Below are 26,319 nucleotides of genomic sequence, written 5' to 3' on the forward strand. Positions count from 1 at the left end.
GTCTTCTCTTTTCTTGGCCTGCCTATTTTATAGTCTTATTTTCTCTCTTTGTTTTTCTGCTTAGTCGATGTGGGAAAAAAACCCCAAAGTAACAAATTGGGTTTTGCTGCTTTTGCACATATTCTGCTTGGTTTGTGCTGTCAGTTCTACATGGTTGTTTGAAGCCTTTGAGCACCTAGTGAGTCCTTGTATCCACCATTTACATTGTAACTGCTTAATCTCTTGAGTATCAGATTGCTTGGGATAAAAAAAAACCCCTCGTAATTAGCCGTCTAGATATCTAAATTAGCCCTCTAAATTGCCCAATAATGAGTTCAATACGCAGCTCTGTATAGCTTAGAATGTGATTGAGTTGGTTCTGGCTTCAGGAAGTCTTTGCTACCCTTTGAGTTCCCTTTGTTTTTTTCTTAATGAAAAGCAACTTACTGAAACAAACTTGTACTAAAGTTCATTGAGTGGACTTGTGCAGTGCGTCGAGGATCAAAACCAAACACTCACACACAAATTGAGAGAAACTTAACTATTATTGGATCATACGCAATAACATTACAAAAAAAAAACTCTCCAGAGAGCTCAACTCCGGCCCTCTGGTTATCTCTCATCACCCTCACCACAACTCTCGCCTTGGTTAATCCTGATGATGAAACGGTTTATGATAATTTAATGAAGTGTGGAAAGCCCAATGAACCTTGTGGACACTCTTACAGAATGAATGAGTACTCTAGAACTAGGGATGTGAGCATCGAATGGAGCTTAGAATGTGTAAATGGGCACAAAAATATAGTTTAGCCTTTGTCGCTCCGATGATCTTTGAATGGTCTCCCTTCGACGAACTTTTCATAAATAAACTTCATTAATTTAATTGTTTGTTTCCATAATACTGTGAAAACCTTATTCATCATTATATAATTGGTTTTAATTTGATTTAAAATGAATACGATACAAGCGTTTTATTGAAATAATGTGTTTTTCAACCAATTGAGGGTAAAATGGTCATGTATTTTGATGTGCAAATTATTTTTCATCGAAACCAATTCAGTAGGAAAGTGGATTGGACAAGCTTTCTAATGGTTCAAACCACGAGCGAATTGGAGTTCGCGAGTGTCTGGGGCAAGTCCGCAAAGTTGGGATTTGTTGTGCCATTTCAAGATGCGCCCGGGGCACAATGAAATGCGCCTGGGCGGGAAGGATTGCGCCAGAGACGCATTAATGCTGCTCAAACTTTGCGGACTTGCCCCGGACACCAATTTGCGCGTGGTTTGAACTGTTAGAAAGCTTATCCAATTTTCTTTCTATCCCAAGTAGCTTGGATAAAATATCATTTGTACATCAATTGAAGTGATCATTTTACCCTCGATGGGTCAAAATATGATTCATTCCGGTAAAACGCGTGTATGTTTCTCATTTTAAATTGGATAAAGACCCATTATACATCAATAACTAGTGTTTTAAAGTACTAAAAGATGGCGAAATCCAACCATATATGGGAGTTGAACGTACAGTTTCTCTTTCCCCACATTAAACCAAGCGATATTCTTGCTTCTGATTGGTATTTTTTGTGGAGGAATGAATTAATCTGAATGATACATTGTTTGGCAACAACTATAACTGTGTTTTGAATCAGAATGATTGATGTCTATGTGAAATGTTGGTGCATTAATTATGCCTCTTGGCTGTTTTATGAAAAACTGAATGCTCCCAAGGCGCATTACGAAAAGAGGAAAAATAGGATGTGCTCAGGGAGCAACTCAGTTGCACCTGAGAAACATGAACTTGAACCTATGGAACAACAGTTGTAAAGCCGGCTGGCCGAAAAGAAATTCTGGGTGTGCCCGGCTGGTGCGCAACTTAAATGTGCCTTACAAAAGGAGCGCAAAACAGGATGCACGCCAGGGGCGCAATTCAAATGCACCTAAGGCGCATGTGATGCATTTTTGCAGTGGTTTTTTTTAGTCCTAGTTACCTGGAGACTATAAAAGGCCAACCTTTAATAAGGATTTTTTAAGCAAAAGAGACACACAAGAAGCCAGTACGATGGGCTTCCAAGAGTTCCATCCATGAAGATTTCATTGAACAACTTGAATCGATCTCGAATCAATTACTTCACCGAGGATTTCATAGAGAATGTAAAATTTCTCATCATCAAATTATTTCTCATCAATGGTGGCATTCTTTTCAAGAATAATTCATTGAATAAATCGTTGTCAGTTTTTGGTTTTGTTCCAAACTCAAACATTCTTTTCACTTGGTAGGTTTTCTTCAATTGGCTTGTGGTACTAATGCTCACACCGTTGCACGGTTGATGAGCTGAAAAGGGAGGGACACTTCCAAGTCGCAACCGTATCTAGTTTAACTTTCAACTTCTATTCTTATACTTGTGTGTTGTACCTGTTGTTGTATCAATTAACCTTCTCCTTTTTTGCTAGCAAACGCGGAGGAACCAATACCCATGAACCAATACCCATGAAATCGGCCTGCAGAAGGAAGGTCTGCACTATTTTTTTCCTTTCATGCTCAACTTGTTGAACTCTATTAGGCTTTGTATGGATCAAAGATCTTTTATGGGATATATCAAGGGGAATGGATCCGGAATGATTGAGAAACCAAAGTTTAACGTCAGGCTTTTCCCTTTGCCTGTTCCACCTTAAATCCATCCAAGAATCCTTGACCCAAATATGCCTTGATGTGATTTAAACTTGGTTTGGATGGGGTGCACCAAGTCAAGGCGACACTCAAAAGACCCCAAGAGCAAGGTGGGCCTTCCCCCTCAAAAAATTAATTTAGTATCATATCAGCTGATTGGTGATCCACTTACAAACTAATAGGGAAAGAGACCTTAGCCAACTAATTTGATTCTTGACACAAAGTAGCAAAAACCTTTGAACTTGGTTTGGGTAGGGTGCGCCAAGCCAAGGCAGTAGTGCAACACCAAGGTGACGCATGAGATTTTTGGGCCAACTGAAACATTCTTAAAAGTTTTTTTTTTGTTGAGATTTTTTCAATGGGTTTTGGCTTAAAATGAGGTGGGCCAGCTAGTAAGCTCAATTCAGTCCACTAAGTCCTAGAGGCACACTTCAAAACCCAAATTCTTCTTTAGATGCCCCTTGCTCCGGCCACGATGACGGGTATACTAGTCCCGCTTTCAGAAAATCGAGGCCAAATGTCAAAACAAGCAACCAATAGTAATAAGAAGCGGCCAAGTGTAATAAAACTCGGCCAAGAGTAATAACAAGCAACCAAGTGTCAAAACAAGCGGCCAGTAGTAATAAGTAGTGGCCAAGAGTAATAAAAAGCGGCCAAGTGTAATAAGAAGCAGCCATGAGTAATAAGAAGCGGCCAGGAGTAATAAGAAGCGGCCAAGAGTAATAACAAACGGCCAAGAGTTATGCGATGCGGCCAAGTGTAATAAGATGCGGCCAAGATGTCCGAAAACAGATCATACACTAAAACGTGTGTTTCATAACCACGCTTTAAAAAATAGTGGCCAGATGTCAAAACATGCTGCCAAGAGTAATAAGATGTGGCCAAGATGTCTGAAAATAGATCATACGTACACTGATCACACTTTTACCAATAGTAAGCAAGAAGAAAACACATGAACAACAATGATTTGAGCTTCATACTTTGTACGGTTCAAGTTGTTGTTGAGAGGTGGGATGGAGTTGAAGAACTACGGAGATGTATGAACGACAATGATTTACTGAAGAAGCCGGGAAGGAGCTACGTTGAAACCGAAGGTTTGATCCATGGTTTTGCTTCTGGAGATCGATCACAGGCTCAAATGCCAGAAATCTATGAGCCCGGTCATGGATGTCATATGTACGAATGAAATTGTTCTGTTTCCCTTTGAAATTGCCATGAGGCCCTAATTTTGTGTTCAAGATTTGTTTTATATACAAATAAATATGGTCTAACACAAGAACCAATGAACTATAGAGTTTTTTTTTTGTTGATCCGTTATTATGGAGTTCACAGTTAGATTTTTCACTTTTGAGAATAATGGCATGGAATTCAGTGGTTCATTACATCAAAAGAGAAAAAAGTGAATGCTCCTGAGTAGCAATTCAAATTGCGCCTAAGGCACATTACAAGAAGAGAGAAAATGTGGATGCACCCGTGCGCAACTTAAATACGCCTAGGGTACACTCGAATTGCGCCTGAGGTGCATGTGATGCAGCAAATATTTTTAATTTGTTTTTTTACCTCACTTTTTCTAGTCCGATTTGGAAGGAGACTAAAAAAAGACAACCCTTTAAACATTAAAAGGATGGTTAAAGCATAAGAGAGACACAAGAAGCCCGTACGAAGTATTTTCAGTTTCTGGGGAGAATGGTAATCATTTTCAAGGCAAAAATTGCATGGTTTTGCTACTGAAAATGGACTTTATCATTGTGTTCTCCAAACCTCATTCCTTGGATTTTTATGCAAAGTGCGGGTACATGGATAGAACAGCTCAAATTGTTTAAACAAATTCTCTTTAAGAATAGCACCACTAGTTTCAGAATTATACTCAAAATGCGCTCCATTTTGAGAATGCCATAGAGTTGTTTCGGCAAATGGGCAATGGAAGTCTAGAACCAGTTTATTGGACAGTTTAGCATAGCTCTTTTTTTGCTTGGCAAAAGATGATTTTATAAAAGCTCGATAAGGGTACATCGAGGGAAAGAAAAAGTGGATAAGCAACAAAAAAAAATTTGCAGGAAGGGTATTGGTTACTGTATGTGAAGGATTCGTTTACAAATTCCGTTGTGTTACAACTTATTGTCATGCTTTCAAATAGCTTTTCCTTCAACAATATCAGCTGATTAATGAGCCACGTACAACTTTCCCCAGTGACACAAAGTGAATTTGTATTTGGAACCAGAATTATGGAGTTCACAGTTAAAACATTTTGCCACTTTCGAGCATGTTGGCTTGGAATTCAGTGGTTCATTACATTGAAAGAGAAAAAAGTGAATGCTACTGAGGAGCAATTCAAATGTGCCTGAGACGCCTGGGCACAAAGGAATGCGCCAGAGGCGCATTAATACTGTATAACATGTCAAACTTTGCGTACTTGCCCCGGATACCCCCGAACTCCAATTTTCTCGTGTTCTGAGCCATTAGAAAGCTTGTCCAATTTGCTTTCTAGCCCAAGTAGTTTGGATAAAAAATTGTTTGTACATCTAATGAAGTGACCATTTTACCCTCGATGGGTCAAAAATATGATTCATTCCTGTAAAACGTTTGTATGTTTCTCATTTTAAATTGGATAAAGACGTCAATAAATAGTATTTTTAAAGTACTAAAAGATGGCGGAATCCAAACATAAATGGGAGTTGAACGTACAGTTTCTCTTTCCCCACATTGAACCAAGCGATATTCTTGCTTCTGATTGGTATTTTTTGTGGAAGAATGAATCTGAATGATACATTGTTTGGCAACAACTATAACTGTTTTTTGAATCAGAATGATTGATGTCTATGTGAAATGTTGGTGCATTGGTTATGCCTCTTGGCTGTTTTATGAAAAACTGAATGTCTATTTCAGTAGTTCATTACATCAAAAAAGAAAAACCAAATCTTCCCAAGGCAAATTACAAAAAGAGGGAAAATAGGATGTGCCCAAGGAGCAATTCAATTGTGCTTGTGACACATTACAAAAAAGAAGAAATTTTGGGTGCAGCCGGCCGGCTGGGGTGGAACGTAAATGTGCCTTATAAAAAAAGTGCAAAGCAGGATGCACGCCTGGGGGCAATCCAAATGCGCCTGAGGCGCATGTGATACATCTTTTTGCAATGGTTTTTTTTAGTCCTAGTTGCCTGGATACTATAAAAGGCCAACCTTTAATAAGGATTTTGAAAGCAAAAGGGACTCAAAAGAAGCCAGTACGAAGGGCTTCCTAGAGTTCTGACCGCGTCGTACCGTGTCAAAAATATATTTATAAAACCTTGGAGTTAACTACTACTCCATAGAATAGTGGTCAAGACCGAGTGTCGATCCGCAGGGACAGTGAGGTTGAATTACTTTAAGTCCCATTAATTTGAAGAGAAAAAGATTTGAATAGTTTGACTTCAGAAAACTAATTAATTAAGAAAGCTAGTAATTATTTGCTTTGAAAACTGATGAGAAAAAGACCTAGGGTTTCAAATCCACCCCGACCACGTAAAAACGATATGCATAGGCTAGGTTTAACATTCGGATCATTAAAGACTATCGTTAGAGCTTGCAATCCCTTCCGATAATCGTCAAGAAGATAATTGAGTTGTTAAAAGGCATAGATTATCCCATAGCACAGACCGTCTCACTAGCCCGATTTGGCCGCCTAACGGCACGATCCGTCTTACGAGCATAATCTATCTCAGAACTCCAACCACAATCAAAGAATACCATTGTTTAACTCCGTATTTAAAACCGCGAATATAAATACGGAACAGATTAAAAGTATTAAAATCATTCTATAAAACTGAAACGAGTTCTAGTTAAACAATCGATCCAAATATTAAAACCTAAACCTATACATATACAAAGTTACTTGGCACGGTGCTTCATCTTCTCCCTAGGGAATGGGATTAGCCGGCCATGGGCTTAATGATGTTCCCCAATTTCTTTTCCGTGACGTCCTGCCGTTTCTTCGAACAAGGTCAAAGGCTGCCGTCCAGCCTTTCCTGATTTTCTCCTTCGTCAGTAGGTTTCCACCCCCTTATATAGATTTTGAACCATTAATTACATAAGAGGCCCATGGACCTTAGGTAACTACGAATAAATCATTCAATTTTGAATCACTTTGCTCTTTAACCCCAAACTTCATTAAACTCTCGTTTTTATCCAAAATCTTAGATAACGATCTCAAGCAACCTGTAAACACAAAAAAAGACAAAGTAAATATAAGTAAGATAAATAAATGACTAACGAATGTAGTTTAGAGGGCCAAAATATCAATATTTCGACACTTATCAAGTTCCATCCATGAAGATTTCATTGAACAACTTGGATCGATCTCCAATCAAATTACTTCACTAAGGATTTCATATAGAATGTAAAATTACTCATCATCAAATTATTTCTCATCAATGGCGGCATTCTTTTCAAGAATAATTCGTTGAATAAATCGTTGTCAGTTTTTGGTTTTGTTCCAAACTCAAACGTTCTTTTCACTTGGTAGGCTTTCTTCAATTGGCTTGTGGTACTAATGCTCATTATGCTCACACCGTCGAACGGTTCATGGGCTGAAAGGGAGGGACACTTCCAAGTCGCAAACCGTATCTAGTATTACTTTCAACTTCTATTCTCATACTTGTGTGTTGTACCTGTTGTAACGTTGTATCAATGAACCTTCTCCTTTTTTGCTAGCAAACGCGGAGGAGGAACCAATACCCGTGAAATCGGCTAGTTCGCAGCATGCTTTAATCCGTGGAGTGGCCTGCAGAAGGAAGGTCTGCACTATTTTTCTCCTTTCATGGTCAACTTGTTTAACTCTATTAGGCTTTGTTTGGATCAAAGATCTTTGATGGGATATATCAAGGGGAATGGAATTGTTGAGAAACCAAAGTTTAACGTCGGGCTTTTCACTTCATTTTTCCCTCTGCTTATTCCTCCTTAAATCCATCGAAGAATCCTTGACCCAAACACGTACATACAGCCTTGATGTAATTTAAACTTGGTTTGGATGGGATGCACCAGGCCAAGACGACACTCAAAAGACCCCAAGAGCAAGGTGGGCCTTCCCCTCAAAAAATTAATTTTGTATCATGTCAGCTGATTAATGATCCACTTACAAACTAATAGGGAAAGAGACCTTAGCCAACTAATTTGGTTCTTGACACAAAGTAGCAAAAACCTTTGAACTTGGTTTGGGTGGGGTGTGTCAGGCCAAAGCAGTAGTGCAACACCAAGGCGACGCACGAGAGACCCCAGTAGCTTGCTACTGTAATGGGCCCTCCCAATATTTAATTTAATAAAAAGTGAGTCATGAGCCAATGGCCCACATATCAGATATTAAACTAATAAAAACAAATATTACACTTGATCTTAGCCAGAAAGCCGAGAAAGGTATACTTTCTTTTCTGTTGGGCTGCTTGTTTTACAATCACTTTCTGTCTCCTCTTTTTTCTACTTAGTCAATGCGGGAAACAAACCGCAAACTGGGTTTTGCACATTTTGCTTCGTTTGTGCCGTCAGTTTGAACCTTTGATCACCACGTGAGTCCTTGTGCCCCAATTACAGTTGTAACTGCTGAATTTAGTAAGCATCAGATTGTTTAGGAAAAAAAAAACTCTTATTAGGCATGTGGATACCTGATTTTTCATCCTTTTAGGGGTCTAGGTTGAACGTCTTTTTTTTTTCTCAGCGAAAGTTATTAATGTCAAATAGCTAAATTAACACCTTGGAGGGGAGTAGAACTCCCAACTTCCTTTTTCCTAGCACTTAAAGCACATCCCATTGATGTTGTTTAGCCAAAGGCCTCGTGGCCGGTCGAACGTCTTGCCACTCTCTTTTTTCTTTCCCCTAAAACATTGTGATCAAGATATAGTTTGAGCGCCTTAGTTTGAATTTAGATTACGTACATATTTGTGGAGGTATTTATGAATGGGTAGAGAAAAGGGCAAGAAGATATATCTAATGATGCAGTAAATTGATTTATTTCAAGGATGAGCAGCGAGCATGGGCTTTGATTAGGTAGGTGAGCCATACTTAGTTATTCAACACTCCGGAGTATCATATAAAATTTCTATCTAGCATTTTTAATAAACTATGTAGCAAATTTTAAAATTAAAAAAAAAAAAAGAGTACAGAATTTTTAGAGAAAGAGTACGAAATTTTTTTTATAAAAAAAAAAAAACAAGTTCAATTTGTCTCTACTAATTTCTTCTCAAAACTTTTCTCCTCTCTATTAGTAGTAAGTTCCAAACAGAGTTTACTCGATCTGCAGCTATAACGTTTTCGGCTCTTCGTGAACTATCAAGACCACTCTCCGTCTAGTTCCCAACATTTGTTCGCCTCTTCATGGCCGCATGCGTTCTCTCTTCTCTTCTCTCTCCTCCTATCCCTCATTCCTCCATTCCTCGCTCAGAAAACCTCCTTTTGCACTTCACGCCCATCACTTGAAATCCTACCACCACCACCTCCTCACTCCACTATTCCCTTCTTCTTCAGTCCTACACTTATGCGAAGACCTTCAAACCCTCAAAAAGTTCCACGCTTCTCTCATAATTTCGAACTGTTACAAACCCATTTCAATAGCTTCAAAACTTATACCCCTTTATGCCCAGTTTGATGACCTCAACAGTGCTAGTTCAGTTTTTGAAGCCGTCCAAGAATTCAGTAATACTCTTATCTGGAATTCAATAATCAAGGCCCATGTTGATTCGGGTTCCAGCGATTCGGCTTTTTTTCTATATAGGCAAATGAGAAAAATGGGTGTTGAGCATGACAGTTTCACCTTCCCCATATTGAAAAAAGCGATATTGTTGATTCCGAATGGGGTTTTGGTAGGGAGAATGATTCATTGTTTGGCAACTAAAATGGGTTTTCAATCAGACGTGTATTTCTGCAATACAATGATGGATGTGTATGTGAAATGTGGGTGCATTGGTTATGCTTGTCGGGTGTTTGATGAAATGTCTGAAAGGGATTTGGTGTCTTGGACTACGGTGATTTCGGGTTATGTTTACGAAAGAAATGTAACTGATGCTTTTGAATTGTTCCGTGAAATGCGATTGGAGTTGGAACCCGGTCCAGTGACGGTGGTGGTCATGTTGCAAGTGTGTTGTTCTTATAGAAGACTGGTTGAAGGGAGGCAATTGCATTCTTATGTGATGAAAAGAGGGTTTCCGATTACAGGTTCTCTTCAGAATTCGATTTTGAAAATGTACAGTAATGCGGGTAGCATCAATGAGGTAGAAATCTTTTTCAGTGAAATTGAGAGAAGGGATGTTGTTTCGTGGAATATCTTGATTTCGTGGTACATCTCAAGAAAGGATATTATGGAAGTTGACAAGTGCTTTAACAAAATGCAAGGTGAAATAAGGCCTAGCAGTGAGACATTGACCTTGGTTATTTCAGCTTCTGGGAAAAATGGTGATCTTTTTCAGGGCAAAAGATTGCATGGTGTTGCTATTAAAAGTGGACTTTATGACAATGTTCTTCAAACTTCATTGTTGGATTTTTATGCGAAGTGTGGAGACATGGAGGTAGCAGCTCAAATTTTTGGAGAAATTCCCTTTAAGAATAACATTACTTGGAGTGCTATGATATCAGGTCTCATTGATGGAGGGCATTTTGAGGATGCCATAGAACTATTCCGGCAAATGCGCAACGGAAGTACAGAACCTATGGCTGAAATCTTTAAAAGCCTTGTCGTTATGTATACCCATATGGGCGCGCTGAAACTGGGTAAAGGAATCCACGCTTACCTTATCAAGAATTTACTTTCTAATTCCCCTGAAGAAGATACTCCCTTAGAAACCTCTATCTTAAACATGTACGCAAGAAGTGGAAGCATTTCTTATGCTAGAATATGCTTTGATAGGATGGTCAATAGAGATCTTGTGACATGGACGTCGATGATTGAGGGCTGTGGAGCCCATGGGCTAGGTTTTGAGGCCCTGCAACTTTTTCATCAAATGGTGGAAGAAGGCATAGAGCCAAATAGTGTGACCTTCTTGAGCTTATTATCTGCCTGTAGCCACTCTGGCCTTCTGAGTGAAGGTTGTGGTGTCTTTTATGCCATGAAATGGAGATTTGGAATGGAACCCGATCTGAATCATTACACTTGTGTCGTGGATTTGTTAGGTCGATCTGGGAAGCTCAAAGAGGCATTAGCTATAATTCTGAAACTAGTGGCTTTCTCAGATGGTAGGATTTGGGGCGCACTATTTGCAGCCTGTAAAGTTCATGGGAACCAAAAACTAGGGGAATATGCAGCAAAAAGGCTCTTGGATTTGGAACCCAGTAATGCCGGCTATTGCACTTTACTTAGTAACATTCAAGCTGTTGATGAAAGGTGGGATGAAGTCGAAGAAGCGCGGAGACGTATGAAAGACAACGATTTGATGAAGAAGCCCGGGTGGAGCTGCGTCGAAGCCAATGGATTGATCCATGGTTTTGTGTCTTGTGATCGGTTACATCCACAAATTGTCGAAATTTACGAGACAGTGGATGTTTTAAGCAGGAAAATGCATGAAGTTGGTTGTAAATTGAATAGCTGATTTCTTGAGCTATTGAATTACCCTAACTTTCATCGAGGAATTCAATCGAACAAGAACACATTTACTGTAATTTTCCATTTTGATTGCACCCAGATGACATAGATGTTAACCATGCAAGGTTTTACTATTTCGCTAGCTAAACAATGTTTACTCCCAAAACATTTGAACTACCCCGTGTACACGAGTTTATCCACGCATATCCTTTCACAAAACATTTTTCAATCCAAACATGGAATACGGTGTCGTCTTCTCTCTTCTTCTTTTTTATCAATAGTCAAGCATCGCATATCATTTCAAAGGCCCAACAACACTTACAACACAAGGGTAAACACCGTGGAAATTAGTTTATCCACTAATGTGCATCATCCCTTCTTTGCAAATGAAACCTATACGTTCAAATTTACACAATCAATCAAATCAGCAGTTCCAACTCTTCTAATGCGGAATTATTTCCTCAACATTTCATGAATGCACAATGCCCCTCCCGACCAATTCGGTCATGAGCTCATAAGTTTCATTTCCGAATCCTTCTTAGGTTCATATGTACACTTTAGGATTCAATTTAGAACACATTTTTAGGTAGTGCATTGGAGATGCTCTCTTGTCAAGTAATTATTCGATGGTCTTGAGACACTGTCGCGTGATTTCTCAACACCCTTTTTCACCACACATTCATGTGATATACAGAGTACATAACACTTTTTCCTAAGCCTCACGAAAACATATAGTGAAAAGAGTGTGGTGACACCGCCACATGGCTAAAAAAAATTCCATCTATTGTCTCTCTTCGTCAATGAACGAAGCTCTTTTGGATTTAACTACAGTACTAAAATATGTGTACTTGCACGCAGTGGTGAACCGAGGAATTTGACACGGCGGGGGCACCAATTTTCTTTGTAACGCCAAAATATATGAGTTACAATTAAACACGTTCACACCCAAAAAAAAATTTACCATTCATGATAATGTAATAATTTAAAAGCATATATGCATTTTAATAATAAGCTACTAGGGCAAATTTGGGCACCTCGACTATATGTGTTAAAACAAAATTATCATGTTTATCATCTATTTTCCTATTATTAACTCTACAAGTACAAGTTTCAAGGATCAAAAATGAACAAATACAATGTACGAGTTCATATTGAGCACTACACAAATGATTGGAAACGTTGGGGAGTGGGAGAAACCTTGGTTGTGAAAGAGTTTTAGTGGATTTTGAAAAAAAAAAAAACCTTCCGAGTGCGGGGAATCAAACTAAAGCGGTTTCTTTCTTAAGCATGTTGCTTACCATTGCACCAAACTTCAACTTATTGCACATGTTAGCATATATACACATATATACAAACACGTACACACAAAATCGGGAAATTTTTTTTTTAAAAAAAAAAAGCGTGGAGGCACATGACCCCACGTGCCCCATGATGGATCCGCCCTTGCTTGAACACACTATACTACAAACTACAAGTTGACTTTGTTTCCCACACATTGCAACTTGATGCCGGAGAAAGCATTCATTGGGTCCATCCGTTTGAATAGAGTGAAAGGGATAGAAAATGCAAAAATAATAATAATAATATTCATTGGGTCCATCCGTTTGAATAGAGTGAAAGGGATAGAAAATGCAAAAATAATAATAATAATATGAACTCTTTTTCAAAGTTTGATTAGCATGAAAATGGTAGAAAGTGCCAAAAAATAAATTTTCTTGTACAACTTATTTAAGCATGGTTTTTTTTTTTTTTTTTGATCCGTATTTAAGCATGGTTACATAGCTTTCATTTGCTTACTAAAAACACAAGAAAAATTTATTTTCCCATGAAGATTGACATCTCTTATGACACTTACCATTATGCCTACAATTTTCTTACAAGATTCTGACAAAATTTTCATTTCAATCAAACACACAGAGAAGAAAATAAATTTTCTTTTCACTTTCTAGTATAAATTCCTTTCTAAACAAACGGACCACAAAAAAATAGATTCCATTCGAAATATCTCATGCTTCTTGCTATAAATAGGGGAAGGCCAGTGGCTAGGCCTCCAAGTAAGATTCACAAGTGGAAGAAAGAGAGAGAATGGGAGACGAGGGAAAGAGCTCAGAAACAAATTCATTTACTAGTGCAATTACACTAAACCAAATAGGAGTGGCCCAAGTCCCTCGCCGTTTTGTTCTGCCTCCCTCCGAACGACCAGGCCGCAGCCTCCGCTTGAACCCCTCCACCACCACCACCCCCTTACCCGTTATAGACATTTCCTCCCTCCACAACCCTTCACTTAGGCCTCGGGTCATCGAGGAAATCCATGTGGCCTGCAAGGAACTCAGTTTCTTCCAGGTATCCTTTACAGAGTTACCATGATGCCTGTGCCGTTCCTGCCAGACATTAGAAAGAATAATGAGAAAAGAAGTTTTGTTTTTCAGTTGTATCCCCAGATACAACAATCGAATTCCACAATAGCATAAACCACGCAAAAGATCTAAGTTAACTAATACGGACAACCTATGCTAAATCATAGCTGTGTGAATTGCAGGGGCAGAGGCAAGTGGGAATGCTCTTTACAAAGAAAAAATTGTCTTCAAAATTCTTTTTCCCCCTTGCCTCTTCATAATGTTTTCTTTTCTTGAACATTATTCGTCGTAGTATTATTCTATATCTAGGTTTGGCTCTAATGAGAAGCTCATTAAGTTCTTGAAAAGTAAGTCAAAGTTGGAGCATGAAGAGAGGTTTGTTTACTGAAGATAGAACTAACTTGTATTGTACTCCGAAAAAGCTTAAGCTGTTCAAGGATGGGAACTATTTGTCTTCAACACGTACTGCTTTTCCTTCTACGACCCTAAGTACATTATGTGTGTGATGATTAAGATCTGAAAAAAAAAAATGTATCAAGTTAACGAATATGATATTATGTGTAATCTACTTGCAAGCATGCATTAATGCAATGTTATCGTCTAAGTTTACATAAAAACTTGCATATGTTAACAGGTGATTAACCATGGGATTCCCTCAACGTATGTTAATGATGCCATAGACACTGCAACAGAGTTCTTTAACTTGCCTAGTGAGGAGAAAATGCATCTCGCATCTGCTGATGTTCATAAGCCAGTAAGGTACGGCACAAGTCTGAATCATGTTGAAGACGAAGTCCAGTTTTGGAGAGACTTCATCAAGCATTACTCTTATCCCATCTCCACCTGGATCCATCTGTGGCCTTCAAACCCCCCAAGCTACAAGTAGGTTTTTCTTGAAGAAAGCTTGATGTTTTCCATTATGCGAACTAGTTTTAGAAGCAAATTAAAGATTCTAAGGGGGGAAATTTAGTCTCCTACAAATCACCAGGCAATCAATACACTATATATTATCATGTTACTAACTAATGCATGTGATTTTCTTTGAAATTATGAAGAAGACATGGCAATGACCAATATCTAAAGTTAGTGGTAGATAAACAGATACTGTCCAAAGAAACAAAAAAATCACACTTGCATAGGGCTGTCCACGGGTCGGGGTCGGGTTGGACCCGACCCGACCTTGGTCGGATTGCCGAAATGACCACCCGAGACTGACCGAAACACTGGTCAGGCTCCGACCGAAACGTGGTCAGGTTGGAGATATCGGGTTCGATCGGGTCATCAGATTTTAAAAAAGAAAAAAGAAGAAGCTACAGAAATGTTAGGAGAGAGAGAGAGAGATCGAAACTCATAATCACATTCACACAAATCAGCTCCCAATCACGATTAACAACATAATATTTCAAAATCACCATTCAAAATCACAGATCTACACACCTTTTTCCTAAAAATCAAATTTTTTTCCAAAATTACAGTGGCCCAGAGGTGGTGAAGGAGGCGACGGCTGGCGGAGGAGGAATCGGGCAAGGTAGGCCCAGGCGGCTGGGAATGATTGCGACGAGGACGAGGTGGAGCTGCCGCTGTTGTTGGCGGAGGAGTGGTGGGGAAGCTGGCGTTTGGTCTTGTCATCGTCATCTTGTAAGGGGACTCCATTTCATAGAGAGAGAGAGAGAGAGAAGCAATGGAGGTGCAAGGGTGTGGTCCTGGTGGCGTGCGAGACGAAGAAGAGTCGAGGTGGAGGAGAGGGGTTGAAAGAGAGAACAGAAGACGGCGAGATGCGGATTGAATGGAGTAAAATTGGGGATTTTTTTTCGTTTTATACATCTGATTTCGGTCGGTCGGGTCACCCGAAAAATTATATGGTGTCACCCGACACCCAACCGACTAAATCAAAAATCCGACAAAAACAACCCGAATCCGACCCAAATGACTGATCAAATCCGTCCGTTGTGTCTATTTTCGGGTCGGGTGGATGGACAGCCCTACACTCGCGTGGTATTGCCCTACCAAATTAGAAAACATATCATTACAGCACATCTTCAACAACCTGTAAAATTTAGTTGAATGAATCATTTTTCTACACTAACTGTGCTTTTCTCCAACAGGGAGAAAATGGGAAACTATGCAAAGGCCGTGAGAGCATTACAAAAGCAACTAATGGAAGCAGTTCTTCAGAGCTTAGGGCTAAACGCAGATTACCTACATGAAGACTTCGAAAAAGGCTCGCAAGTTATGGCTGTCAACTGCTACCCGGCTTGTCCTGAACCAGACCTAGCCCTAGGAATTCCACCTCACTCAGATTATGGGTCCCTCACGATTTTAATCCAAAGCCAACCAGGACTCCAAATCATGGACAAGAATAACAATTGGCACCCAGTTCCGCTCATTGAAGGGGCACTAGTAGTCCAGGTGGGAGATCAAATGGAAGTGATGAGCAATGGAAGGTACAAGAGTGTTCTGCACAGAGCAACTTTGAACAAGGAGAGGACACGGATTTCAATCGCCAGCCTTCATAGCCTAGCTTTGGAGAAGAAAGTTGGACCGGCACCTGAGCTGATAGATGATGAACACCCCTTGGCCTACAATGAAGGCAGCTTGAAAAGTTTTCTTGACCATATTTCTGGTAATGATGCTAGGAAGAAGGGCAGGTATATTGACACGTTGAAGAGGAGTCCATGAAGCCTTGCCTGAAATTAGGAAAGTGCATGCATGGAATAAAGTTAGTGATTTCTACCATATGATAGTGATTTCTGCTTATGGTTATTGACTATCCTGAAAACATTACTTACTTTTGCAACTACATATAAACAATCAAAAAAGGAAAATCAAGAATCTCTAGTATTGTCTCATCTTGTTACTTCTCTCAGATCACATACAAATGTGATAATTCACCATCCTAAATTCATGTCGTTATGGATAGTGAAATGAAAAGCTATGGAGTCAATACATAATGAAGGATGAGAAACCATCACTTGACCTACAAAACTAATCCTTCCTAAAGTCAGGACGGGCTACTATTGCTTCAGGTTGTTTTGGTCCTTTTCCTGTTAAAGCTGCCTAAATATAGTTCTTACTCCGAATAACCTGGTTTATAGGGCAATAATCACCTGAGAACATATAAGACAGGCCAATATTGCTTCAGGCTGTTTTGGTCCTTTTCCGGTTAAAGCTGCCTAAATATAGTTCTTACTCCGAATAACCTGGTTTATAGTGAACTAATCACCTTAGAACATATAAAGACTTTTTAAATGAAATTTAGTACGTACATAAATACAAGCTTGTAAAACTTAGTCAACAGACATCCAAAATCAAAGGGTTGAAGCCGTTAAGGCTTTCAATTGGGTGCAATGCAAATAGGTCAAATTGCCCAAATCCATTAGTAGTTACAGCTTCCTATCTATGGAAAAACAACCATAAAATTTGATACTGACCGTGTTAAAGCAATGACATGCTTCTGTTTAGTCTTCCACAACAAAAATGGATGAGGGATTGGTTCTGGTGCCCCCTATCTCATGTTTTTCAACCTCTATGCCTTCAGCTTTATAATGACAGAATATCTTAAACTTCAAGGTGAGCCTAGTAATCTAATCTTCTATAAACCAAAACTACCATTATAAGTTCACAATAAAACTCGTTATTTTCCTTTGCAACTCCCCCGCAACTCCACAAATAAAACCAACCTACAATGTTAGGGAAATGTTGAAATTTTTTTCCTTCAATTGATAACTCTCTGATTGTGTCCATATTTTCTTCCAAATGTTAAAACTGATATTTCGTTCTCATATTTGGGTCCCATAACTTGTGGAACAAACTTTTTTTTTTGATCAACTTGTGAAACAAACTAACAAAGCATTTCATTCGGTTTCACCTCCTAAGACCCTCTGCATCCCGTACCTTTTAATTGACTCAGTTCCAAATTCCACATAAAAGTCCTCTAGACTCGCTCCACTCCTTGACTCAATGTCGTACGACTCGTACCAGATTGAGTGCTACTCTCTTTGACTCAATGTCGTAGCAGATTGAGTTCTACTAAAATTGTTAACCAAATCATGGAAAAACGAAACTTTCATCTACAACTATGTCATCGATGAAAACTTCTATTCACATTTATACTTAAACCTCAGATTTCAGTGAAAACAATAATGCAAGGGACACAACAACGGGCCACAACACCAACCACACCCGCCTGCATGGCACTGCATGATTGGTGAATACAAAGTAGTTTCAAAGGGGCCATTCTCCCTTGGAAAGTAGTTTCAAAGTGGGTTTTCTCCATTTACCGTTATAAAGTGTTTCAAAGTGGTTGTTCTCCGTTGGAAAATAGTTCAAAGTGATTGCTCTCCCTTTACCAACCATGCAGTCCAACGAAGACGGGTGTGGTTGGTATTGTGGCCCGTTGTTGTGTACCTAGCATTATTGATTCTCTTATGCTTCACATAGGATACTTCCCAATAATTCCTTTTTCAGAAATCTTTAACGAATCGTGATTACACGGAAGATCTTGAACCTAAAAATTGAGATTCAATTTCAAAAATCATCATGTTTCCCCAAATCAAAATATTTCAATCAGACAATTGAACTTAAACTTTAAGTCAATAATAACAACTTATTGGACTCTTAACTTAAACCCTAGTCTCAATTTGCTTCATAGAATTGTAAGAGAGAGGAAACTTACATTGTAGTATTCAATCGACTCACAAACTCGCTCGCTCCCACTCCGGGCCCATGCGTGTGTGGTTATTATCAAACCCTAGTCTCAATTTGCGCGAGTGGACTCACAAACCCTAGTCTCAATTTGCGTCTGTCTCTCATTCTCTCCATTGAAGCTCGCTTTTTTCTCGGTTTTGAGAGAGAGAGAGAGAGATTTTGCAACTCGGTGGATGGTGGCGCGTTAGTCTGTGACGCCGTAAAAGTAAGGCTCTCTCTGGAACTTGGGGATGAATGTGGAAAAGCAAAGAAAATACGAGTAATTAAGAAGAATATGAGAGGGAAAGTTAAAAGAGAAAATGAAAGGAAAAATTGAGTTTGCCTTTGAAATTTTCTCATCCTTTTTCTTTCCATCCCCAAATTTTAAACAAAGCCTAATTGTGGTTATTATCAATCTAGACACCGCTCGGTTTAAATTTTGAGAGAGATTTTTGGAGTAATAAGTAAAAATAGAAATTGGGGGATGGTGTTGTGCAAAGGTGTGTGTAGCACCATATTGCACACCTTCGATCCGTCAGATCGTGCATCCAACGATTCGAATCTCATTTCAGCAATAAACTGTTAGAAGATGCACAGCACGATATTGTGCACCTCACTGCAAAGCACCAATCCAAAATCCCGAAGATAGATAGAGGAATTAGAGTAATAATTAAATAAAAAACTTATTGGAACCGTGCACACAGAGAAAGAATTGTGTCCAAAGCAAACATAAGTTGGGTTTTTTTTTTTTTTTTATCTCCCCCTCTTCCTCTATGTATTCAACAATAATATAATACATACAACAATCCAAACACATCAAGCACAATGTCTCACATACATGAGAACCCACATGTATGTAAAAAATTATGTTTGATGTTGTGTTTAGATTGTTGTGTAAACAACATTCTTGCTATACCAAAGCTTGATTTCCCTAATGGTGGCACTCTTGTGATGCCATTTGACATGTCAAGGGTTCAAGTCATGGTACCTGCACTCACATCAAAAAAACATTCTTGCTATGCACGTGCTTTGTTGTGAGGGAGAGGGAGAGAGGTGAACAGATGTGAAGGTTTTTTCACGACGTGGCCTTTTGTAGTTCACATGTGACAAAAGGGACGTGAAGTGAAATAGACGAAATTGCCCTTCATGGCGAAATTACAATTATGTCCAACTGAACAACACCGCATGTCCCCCAATCAGGGGATAAAATTGGACTAAAACTGGGTTTAGACACCAATTTCACCGACTGCCTCTTTTTATATAGGTTTAGGAGTAGGTGGAATAAATTTTCGCAAAAGAACGCTGTTGTGAAACATCAAAATAGAATTATATTAATGTTCGGATCCTCATTAATTTGGGTTTGGAGATTAACTTTCGTTAATTCGAAGCAGAGATGGATGGTAAAAGTAACGTTGGGGAGGGATTGTTCAATTGGTATTGGCTGAGACTTAAGGGGTTCTTTCTCTTAAGGTCTCAGATTCAATATTTTTTTCTTGCCAGCAACTCTTAGGCCACCTATCTCACTCCATGAGTAAGTGTGTAAAACGTATGCGGGAGAGGCTGTAGAAATTAGTCCAAAATGTACGCAATCTAATTCGAGACACCCTGCATTACCAAATAAAAAATAAAAAATGTTCCGTTGGGAATCAGAACGGGAACTAAGACAAAAGATTGAACTCTTTTTTTTAAACTAAAAATACTCTTTACAACTTGAGTCAAAAGAAATACAAGAGTGATAGTTCTTTACAAAACGAGGATACAAACCTGATAACCGAAACTCGGGTGCAACTCTATGTAAAGCACAAATTTTATTTTTTGAGTTGTTGCATTGTTGGCCGGCAAGTCAGCTACCTTGATATAGCAAAAAGTGTCCTGCACCGAGGAAAACTTAAAAATCAGAACTTGAACCTCCTGAAGCATCATGTTGAGCTGACCTGCTTGGACCGGCTTCCTAAACAAAGCATTGTACACAAATACTGAATCAGCTTCAACAATAAGATGAGCAAACCTGAAACGACGGTGCAACCCACAATTCATCACGCACAGCCCACGTTTCTGTCATCATGTTTGGGCGGTGCGTTCCGAAATTGGATGGGTCACTTTGTTTTGGGTTATCATGAACGAGTTCGTATCAATGGTAATAATAACCACCCCATAGTTTTAAAAATGATCGTTACGTAGCAATTTTTTGAACATCCGATACTGCTACACTCCGCTATATCGGTGTTATCCCAAATTCAAACCGTATCAGTTCTCGCTACGTATCACCTTGTATCTAATTTTTTGCCCCTTACATGACTGCTACAACTGCAATAGTTGCTTCGGCGCAAAAGAAAACAATTTTAAAAATCCACAACTGTCGCATCTCGAATCTCGCTACGTATCATTCAATAATCCCGCTACCATTATTTAAAACATGATATTCCATCTGCCTTGCTTCTTTGTCATTTAGTTCAGGCTGGCTCCGTCGTCGTTATCAGGCCGGCTCCGTCTTCGTCGCTCTAGGCATAGCATGCATGGGTTTGTGTCCTGACGAGGTCGTAGTTTCTTGGGACGGAGGTAGCAGTTGGTGTCGCTGTATGGTGGGGTGTGGCTGCTGTGGTGATTGAGGTTTCGGGCCGCAGTCTTGATCGGCGTTTTTTGGGCGGTTGAATTTAAGGGTGTAGGTCTATTGTAGGTTTTGGTTTTGTTCATATTTTCATTTCTTCCTGTTTCTCTCTTCCTCTGTGGGGGCTTCCCTTACCCCTACATGGGTGTTTTGTTGGTCAATTGTCTGGTATTGTGCTAATTAGAGATATGCTCCATCTGTTTTGGACATTTGATTGTGTGAGGTCCTGAATGTTTTGCGTGGTGTTTAGGCCCCTTTTGTGGTTGCTATATTCTCTTAAGATGGCTGCCCATTCTCTGTATTCTCTTTGTTATTATCAATGAAGTATATATCCTATCATTCGACCAAAAAAAAAAAAAAGACCAACTCTTTCTCTCTGTACACAGTTCCCAATAAGGTTTTCTCCCCAATTATTACTTTAGTTTTTCTATTTATATCTCTCCCCTCGTTATCCCAAAAATCTACCTTAAAATTCAAACAAAACAAAAAAAAAATTAAAAATTAGCAATGTTGATCCAATAAATGGCATGATCAAAACTAAAAACTTTCTAAAGTTAGCAGTGTTGGTCCAATAAATAGCTCATAACAGTATAACCAAACTTAGTAATTTATTAACCAATAATTGAATTTTGGCATTTGAATAACCAACTAGCAACCTATTCTATTTGAATAGCCAAATTTAAGGAAATCACACTCTTTTTTTCTTTTTCTCTCTCTTTCAATCACTATCAATTAATGGGTCCATTTACTTATATTTATTCTCATCTCTTTCTATCTCTCTATACTAAAATTGAGTTTTGATTATGGATCATCTTGAAACTTCACATTGTTATGCTTTGCTCAATTCGCATTTTGAAAAAAAAAATCTCAACTCAAAAAATACTCATTACCCCTATTTTTACTAGTCATTTCTCTCTTCATTTATTACTACTATCTTCAATTATTATTTTTATTTCTATCTCTATTTCTCTTCATTCATTATCAATTAATGGGTCCATTTACTTATATTTATTCTCATCTCTTTCTATCTCTCTATACTAAAATTGAGTTGTGATTATGGATCATCGTGAAACTTCACATTGTTATGCTTTGCTCAGTTCGCATTTTGAAAAAAAAAATCTCAACTCAAAAAATACTCATTACCCCTACTTCTACTAGTCATTTCTCTCTTCATTTATTACCACTATCTTCAATTATTATTTTCATTTCTATCTCTGTCTCTCTCCATTCATTATCTCTACTTTTGATCATTACTCTCATTTCTCTCTTCACTCATAACCCAAAAAAAAATTTCAAAAACTCATCCAAATACAGCATTAATTTTAGCAATTCTCAAATAGATAACCAAAATATTTAGTGATAAATTTTGATTACCCAATTTTTGTTATCTCATTGGAGATATCCTAATACATATCCGGTTAATCCTTTCCTCGACTTTTTGGTCGACGCACGTTCATATATACTGAGTATAATCAGAACTGTCCTCTTTTTAGAACTTTTCGCGAAGATTAGTCGCGTCGAAAATTATGTTCAACAGGCATCGATTGATAGGTCTTCTGAAACCATTTATGTTGGAAGAAACAAAAATCAAAACGCTTTATCGGGAGTTTGGGTTTGTGTGTGTGTGTTTAAAGGATTCACTCTACCTCTTCCCAGTTAGCAATTGCCTAGATGAGTTTGGTAGGTAAAATTACCTTCTTGCCCTCCCTCAAAAAAAAAAAGGCATTATCAAGACTTATTTTACATAAATATTATTCGAAAACATTGCAATTATTCGGTGAGTCAAATTTTTTGCGTGGATCATATTGTTTAAGAAGTTATTGAAAATGAAAGATTTTTTGCGTGAACACTTTTAGGATTTTTTTCATTTTTGTCATTACTCAAAAAAAATTCTATTTTGTTAGTTTTGTGCCAAATTTTTGTGAGTTATTGATTTATCTTGATGAGAAAAATTAAAAAAATTAAAAAAAAAGTATTTTACCCAAATATTTTGAGAAAAACCATTTTTCAGCAAAAAAAAAAAAGTGGGACTCTGGGAGGATTCTACGATTCTAATGCTTTGTTTGGATGGAATTTAAAAAAAAAAATCATCTCAAAAAACACTCATTACTTATACTTTTAATCATTACTCTTATTTTTCTCTTTTCTCTTCAATCATTATTATCATTTTTCTCTCTATCTCTCTTAACTCATTAACTTTATCTCTAATTATTACCTTAAGTTTTTTGTTTCACTCATTACCCAAAAATCAAAGTCAAAAATTTTCAAAACATCATTCATACAAGTCAAAGTTTTCTTTTACTGTATCTTCTTTTTTTTTTTTGTTGGCGGAAGATGCTCTTATCTTATGACTCTAATCTCGAGATCGAGAGAGGGAAGTGTCATAGAGAATGAGAGAGAGGGAGAGACAAGTGTCTCATAGACAATGAGAGAGGGAGACAAGTGTCATAGGCGGAAATGGAGAGTGAAACAAGTGTCATGGACTGGTACATAAACCTAGTAGGCCCCAGTCCGGTTGGGAGAGCCTACTCTCTTGTTTTTGTCATACAGTAGCAGCAGTTTATTAGTCAACGTATGATTCCGAGACTATAACTTATGATTCCGAGACTATTCATAGCCTTCAACCTCAAATATGCTATCCGTGGTGCTCGAAGTTATGTCACCACTAGGGACAGCCTAATTACGGAGGGAGGTTCTGTTCGGTTTGGATTTGAGAGAGATTTTTGGGTGTGAACAGAAAAAGACAAATATAAATGAGAGTAATAGTGAGAAAGAAAACTTGGTGAAAATCGTACGCAGAAAAAAGGGTTGGTTTTTTAAGTCTTCAACACTTGACTTCAAATTGAAAATGTCAAATTTTATTTGAAAGTTTATGTGGCATTTTGGCATCTTAGATTTAATATTAAAATCTCTTCTCCAATCCTTACACCAAACTCTATTTATTTAAAAAAAAAAAAAAAAAACTCAAACAAGTAGTACAAAGAGATTTTAAACTTTTTAACAATAGCTTTTTACCTTCAACGGTTACTTTTTGAAATTTAGCATGAGATAGGGTAGCTGTCAAAATTGGCATATAGAAAGTTGATGTCAAAGCCACATCAGCTTTGACATGAGTGAAGACAGATGAGTTAGAAGGCGAGTTGATACCAAAAGTAATCATTGCTCCGTCCACCGTATGTTTGAAACTCCAAACCGAACTCAGTTGTGCCAACAGGGACATGGGGTTCTACGCTGTCATAAAACGTGGGGCACCCTGATCCAAGTATGACAAACGGTTGATTTGGGTGATAAAAATAAGGGCAAATTATTTTGCCACTAACTTTTTTGTTAACGTCACTTTCCTTTACAGGGAAGTGGTGTTAACAAAAATAGAGTGATAAAATCAGCAGTCAAAATAAAATGTTGTTTTGCAAAAAATTATTCCACAAATGGAAATATGAAAATCCAGAAGCTGGTTGCATTGATTTGCAATTGAGAGTTTACATTAGTGGTTAACTTATGCAGAATAATTTTTTAGGTTTGTTTTTATTCAAATTTTTTTTGCATTTATTAGTATTACGCTAAATTTTTATGTGATATGAGTAAGGACAAGAGGAATCGAAAAAGTAAAAAATTTTAACTTTTACACAAGTATTTTTGGAAATATCCAAAGAAAATCTTAAAAAGTTTAGTTTTTGAAAATTTTCTTGAATATTTCTCAAAATACTTGTTTAAAAGTCATAATTTTTTGTTTTTCCGATTTCTCTCGTCCTTACTTGCTCATATCACATAAAAATTTGGGATAAAACTAACAAATGTAAAAAAAAAAAATTGAATAAGGATAAAATTAAAAACTTATAGTGCATAAGTTAATCACTAGCGTGGACGAAGCTGAATCTACTGTAAAAAACAAAAACAAGATCATCACCGTGAACCTCGAATTCAGCTACTTTATAGGAGTGCCATTTTTTCAACTTATATGAATCTAACCTTCCAAAATCTGCTAATAATAGTAAACAATAACTTTTTAAAGGATAAAATTCTAAAAATCTGCTCTTCTTTTGGATTTCTCATTAGTGGGTGACTGTGTATTTAATTATATTTCATCCAAGTGTAAGTTGATAAGATCACTCATTTTTTCCAATAGTATTTATTATCATTTTCATTGCAATTTTTGGAACTCTCTTTGTAATTATATAGATATAGATATATACATTACAATGGTGGGTTTTTAGTTGTTATGTTTGTTTTTCTTTTCTTTAGTCGAGAGGAATCGACGAAAGAGAGAGAAAAGAAGAAGCAAACATAACAATTGAAATTTTTCATGAAATTATCCATGAATTCAGGCAAATTCATGTACCATATCAATCTTCTTTTTGTTTTTAAGCCGGTGGAATTTATGTGTGACAATTGCAGAAGCATTCTAGTATTGGAGTGTTTCCGGTAGTGAAAAATTTATAGATTTTTATTCGTGGTTAAAAAATTGTTAAGTGTTTTTAGTAGTGAATAAATTGTTGAGAAATGTCAAGTTGTTTCCGGTAGTGAAAAAGGTTTTGATGGGTATGTGAGTGAAAAAGTGGTTGAATTGGTAACAAACTTTTTTTGTTAGCGAAAACTAGTTGATAAAAAGCGTTAAATTTTTATTGTTTTTTTTAGTAAAAACGAGATGATAAAATACTTTAAATTTTTAATAGTTTTTGTTAGTGGAAACGGACCTTAGTTTGAAACTAAGGGCTTGTTTAATAACTTAAATTCAGCACTTAAAGCTGAATCAATTAAGTAATAAGTGATTCATTAGGTTTGATAACGACATTATACATTGCTTAACAAATTAAGTGTTACTTAAAATGTAGACTAAAAAATTGAAAAAAAATAAGTAGTTTTGAATTACTTAATTCTGACTGAATTCTTGTGTACTTGCATTTAATCACCACTTCGTCACCACCACCACCACTTCACCACCACTCCTCCACCACCACCACCACACCCCTACCACCACCACCACTTCACCACCACCACCACACCCCCTATCACTTCACCACCACCACCACAAATGTCACCATTGCACAACTATCGCTCCACCGACACTACTCACTGTCACCATTACACCATCACACCACCACCGCCACCATCACCATTACACCACCGCCACTACCACCACCACTCATTGCCACCGTTACATCACCATCACTCTACCACCACCATTACACCACTATCGCCAGCACTCCAACATCCACCACCACCACCACCACTGTCGCCACCACTCCATCACCATTCCACCATTATTATAAGTACATTATGACCATTAGTGAAATTAAAATTAATTTATCTTTTTTTAATTCAGTGCTTAATATGTTTACTAAACAGCTTTTCAGCTTAAAAAATTCAGCATTCATCTTTCAGTACTTAATTTTTCAGCATTCAGTTTCAGTTTTCAGTTTTATCAAATAGGCCCTAATACTACTACCTGTTACACACACTTGGCAATTACTTTTACAGCGTCACAGA

General features: G+C 37.8%; 1 protein-coding gene, 1 long non-coding RNA gene and 1 other non-coding gene across 4 annotated transcripts; 1 reads left to right on the forward strand and 2 right to left on the reverse strand.

The window, feature by feature from the left end:
- Positions 1 to 7,835: 7,835 nt before the first annotated feature.
- Positions 7,836 to 8,034, reverse strand: LOC131321524 (U2 spliceosomal RNA). Its single transcript, XR_009198564.1, has one exon. It is a non-coding gene; the product is annotated as a U2 spliceosomal RNA (small nuclear RNA).
- Positions 8,035 to 8,854: 820 nt separating this feature from the next.
- On the forward strand, positions 8,855 to 11,310 carry LOC131318615 (pentatricopeptide repeat-containing protein At1g11290, chloroplastic-like). The gene has a single exon (XM_058348519.1). The coding sequence runs from the start codon at positions 8,993 to 8,995 to the stop codon at positions 11,186 to 11,188; it is 2,196 nt and encodes a 731-aa protein (XP_058204502.1). The 5' UTR covers positions 8,855 to 8,992; the 3' UTR covers positions 11,189 to 11,310.
- A 1,861-nt stretch (positions 11,311 to 13,171) lies between these two features.
- LOC131318616 (uncharacterized) lies at positions 13,172 to 18,354 on the reverse strand. Of its 2 annotated transcripts, none has more exons than XR_009197753.1 (3): positions 18,214 to 18,354; positions 15,738 to 16,225; positions 13,172 to 13,562 (listed from the first exon to the last, which is right to left on the reverse strand). It is a non-coding gene; the product is annotated as an uncharacterized LOC131318616 (long non-coding RNA). The 2 variants fall into 2 exon arrangements; XR_009197754.1 differs by having other exon boundaries at positions 13,940 to 16,225.
- Between the last annotated feature and the right edge of the window lie 7,965 nt (positions 18,355 to 26,319).

Source organism: Rhododendron vialii, chromosome 3a, assembly GCF_030253575.1.
Source record: "Rhododendron vialii isolate Sample 1 chromosome 3a, ASM3025357v1".
NCBI classification, from domain to species: Eukaryota; Viridiplantae; Streptophyta; class Magnoliopsida; order Ericales; family Ericaceae; genus Rhododendron; species Rhododendron vialii.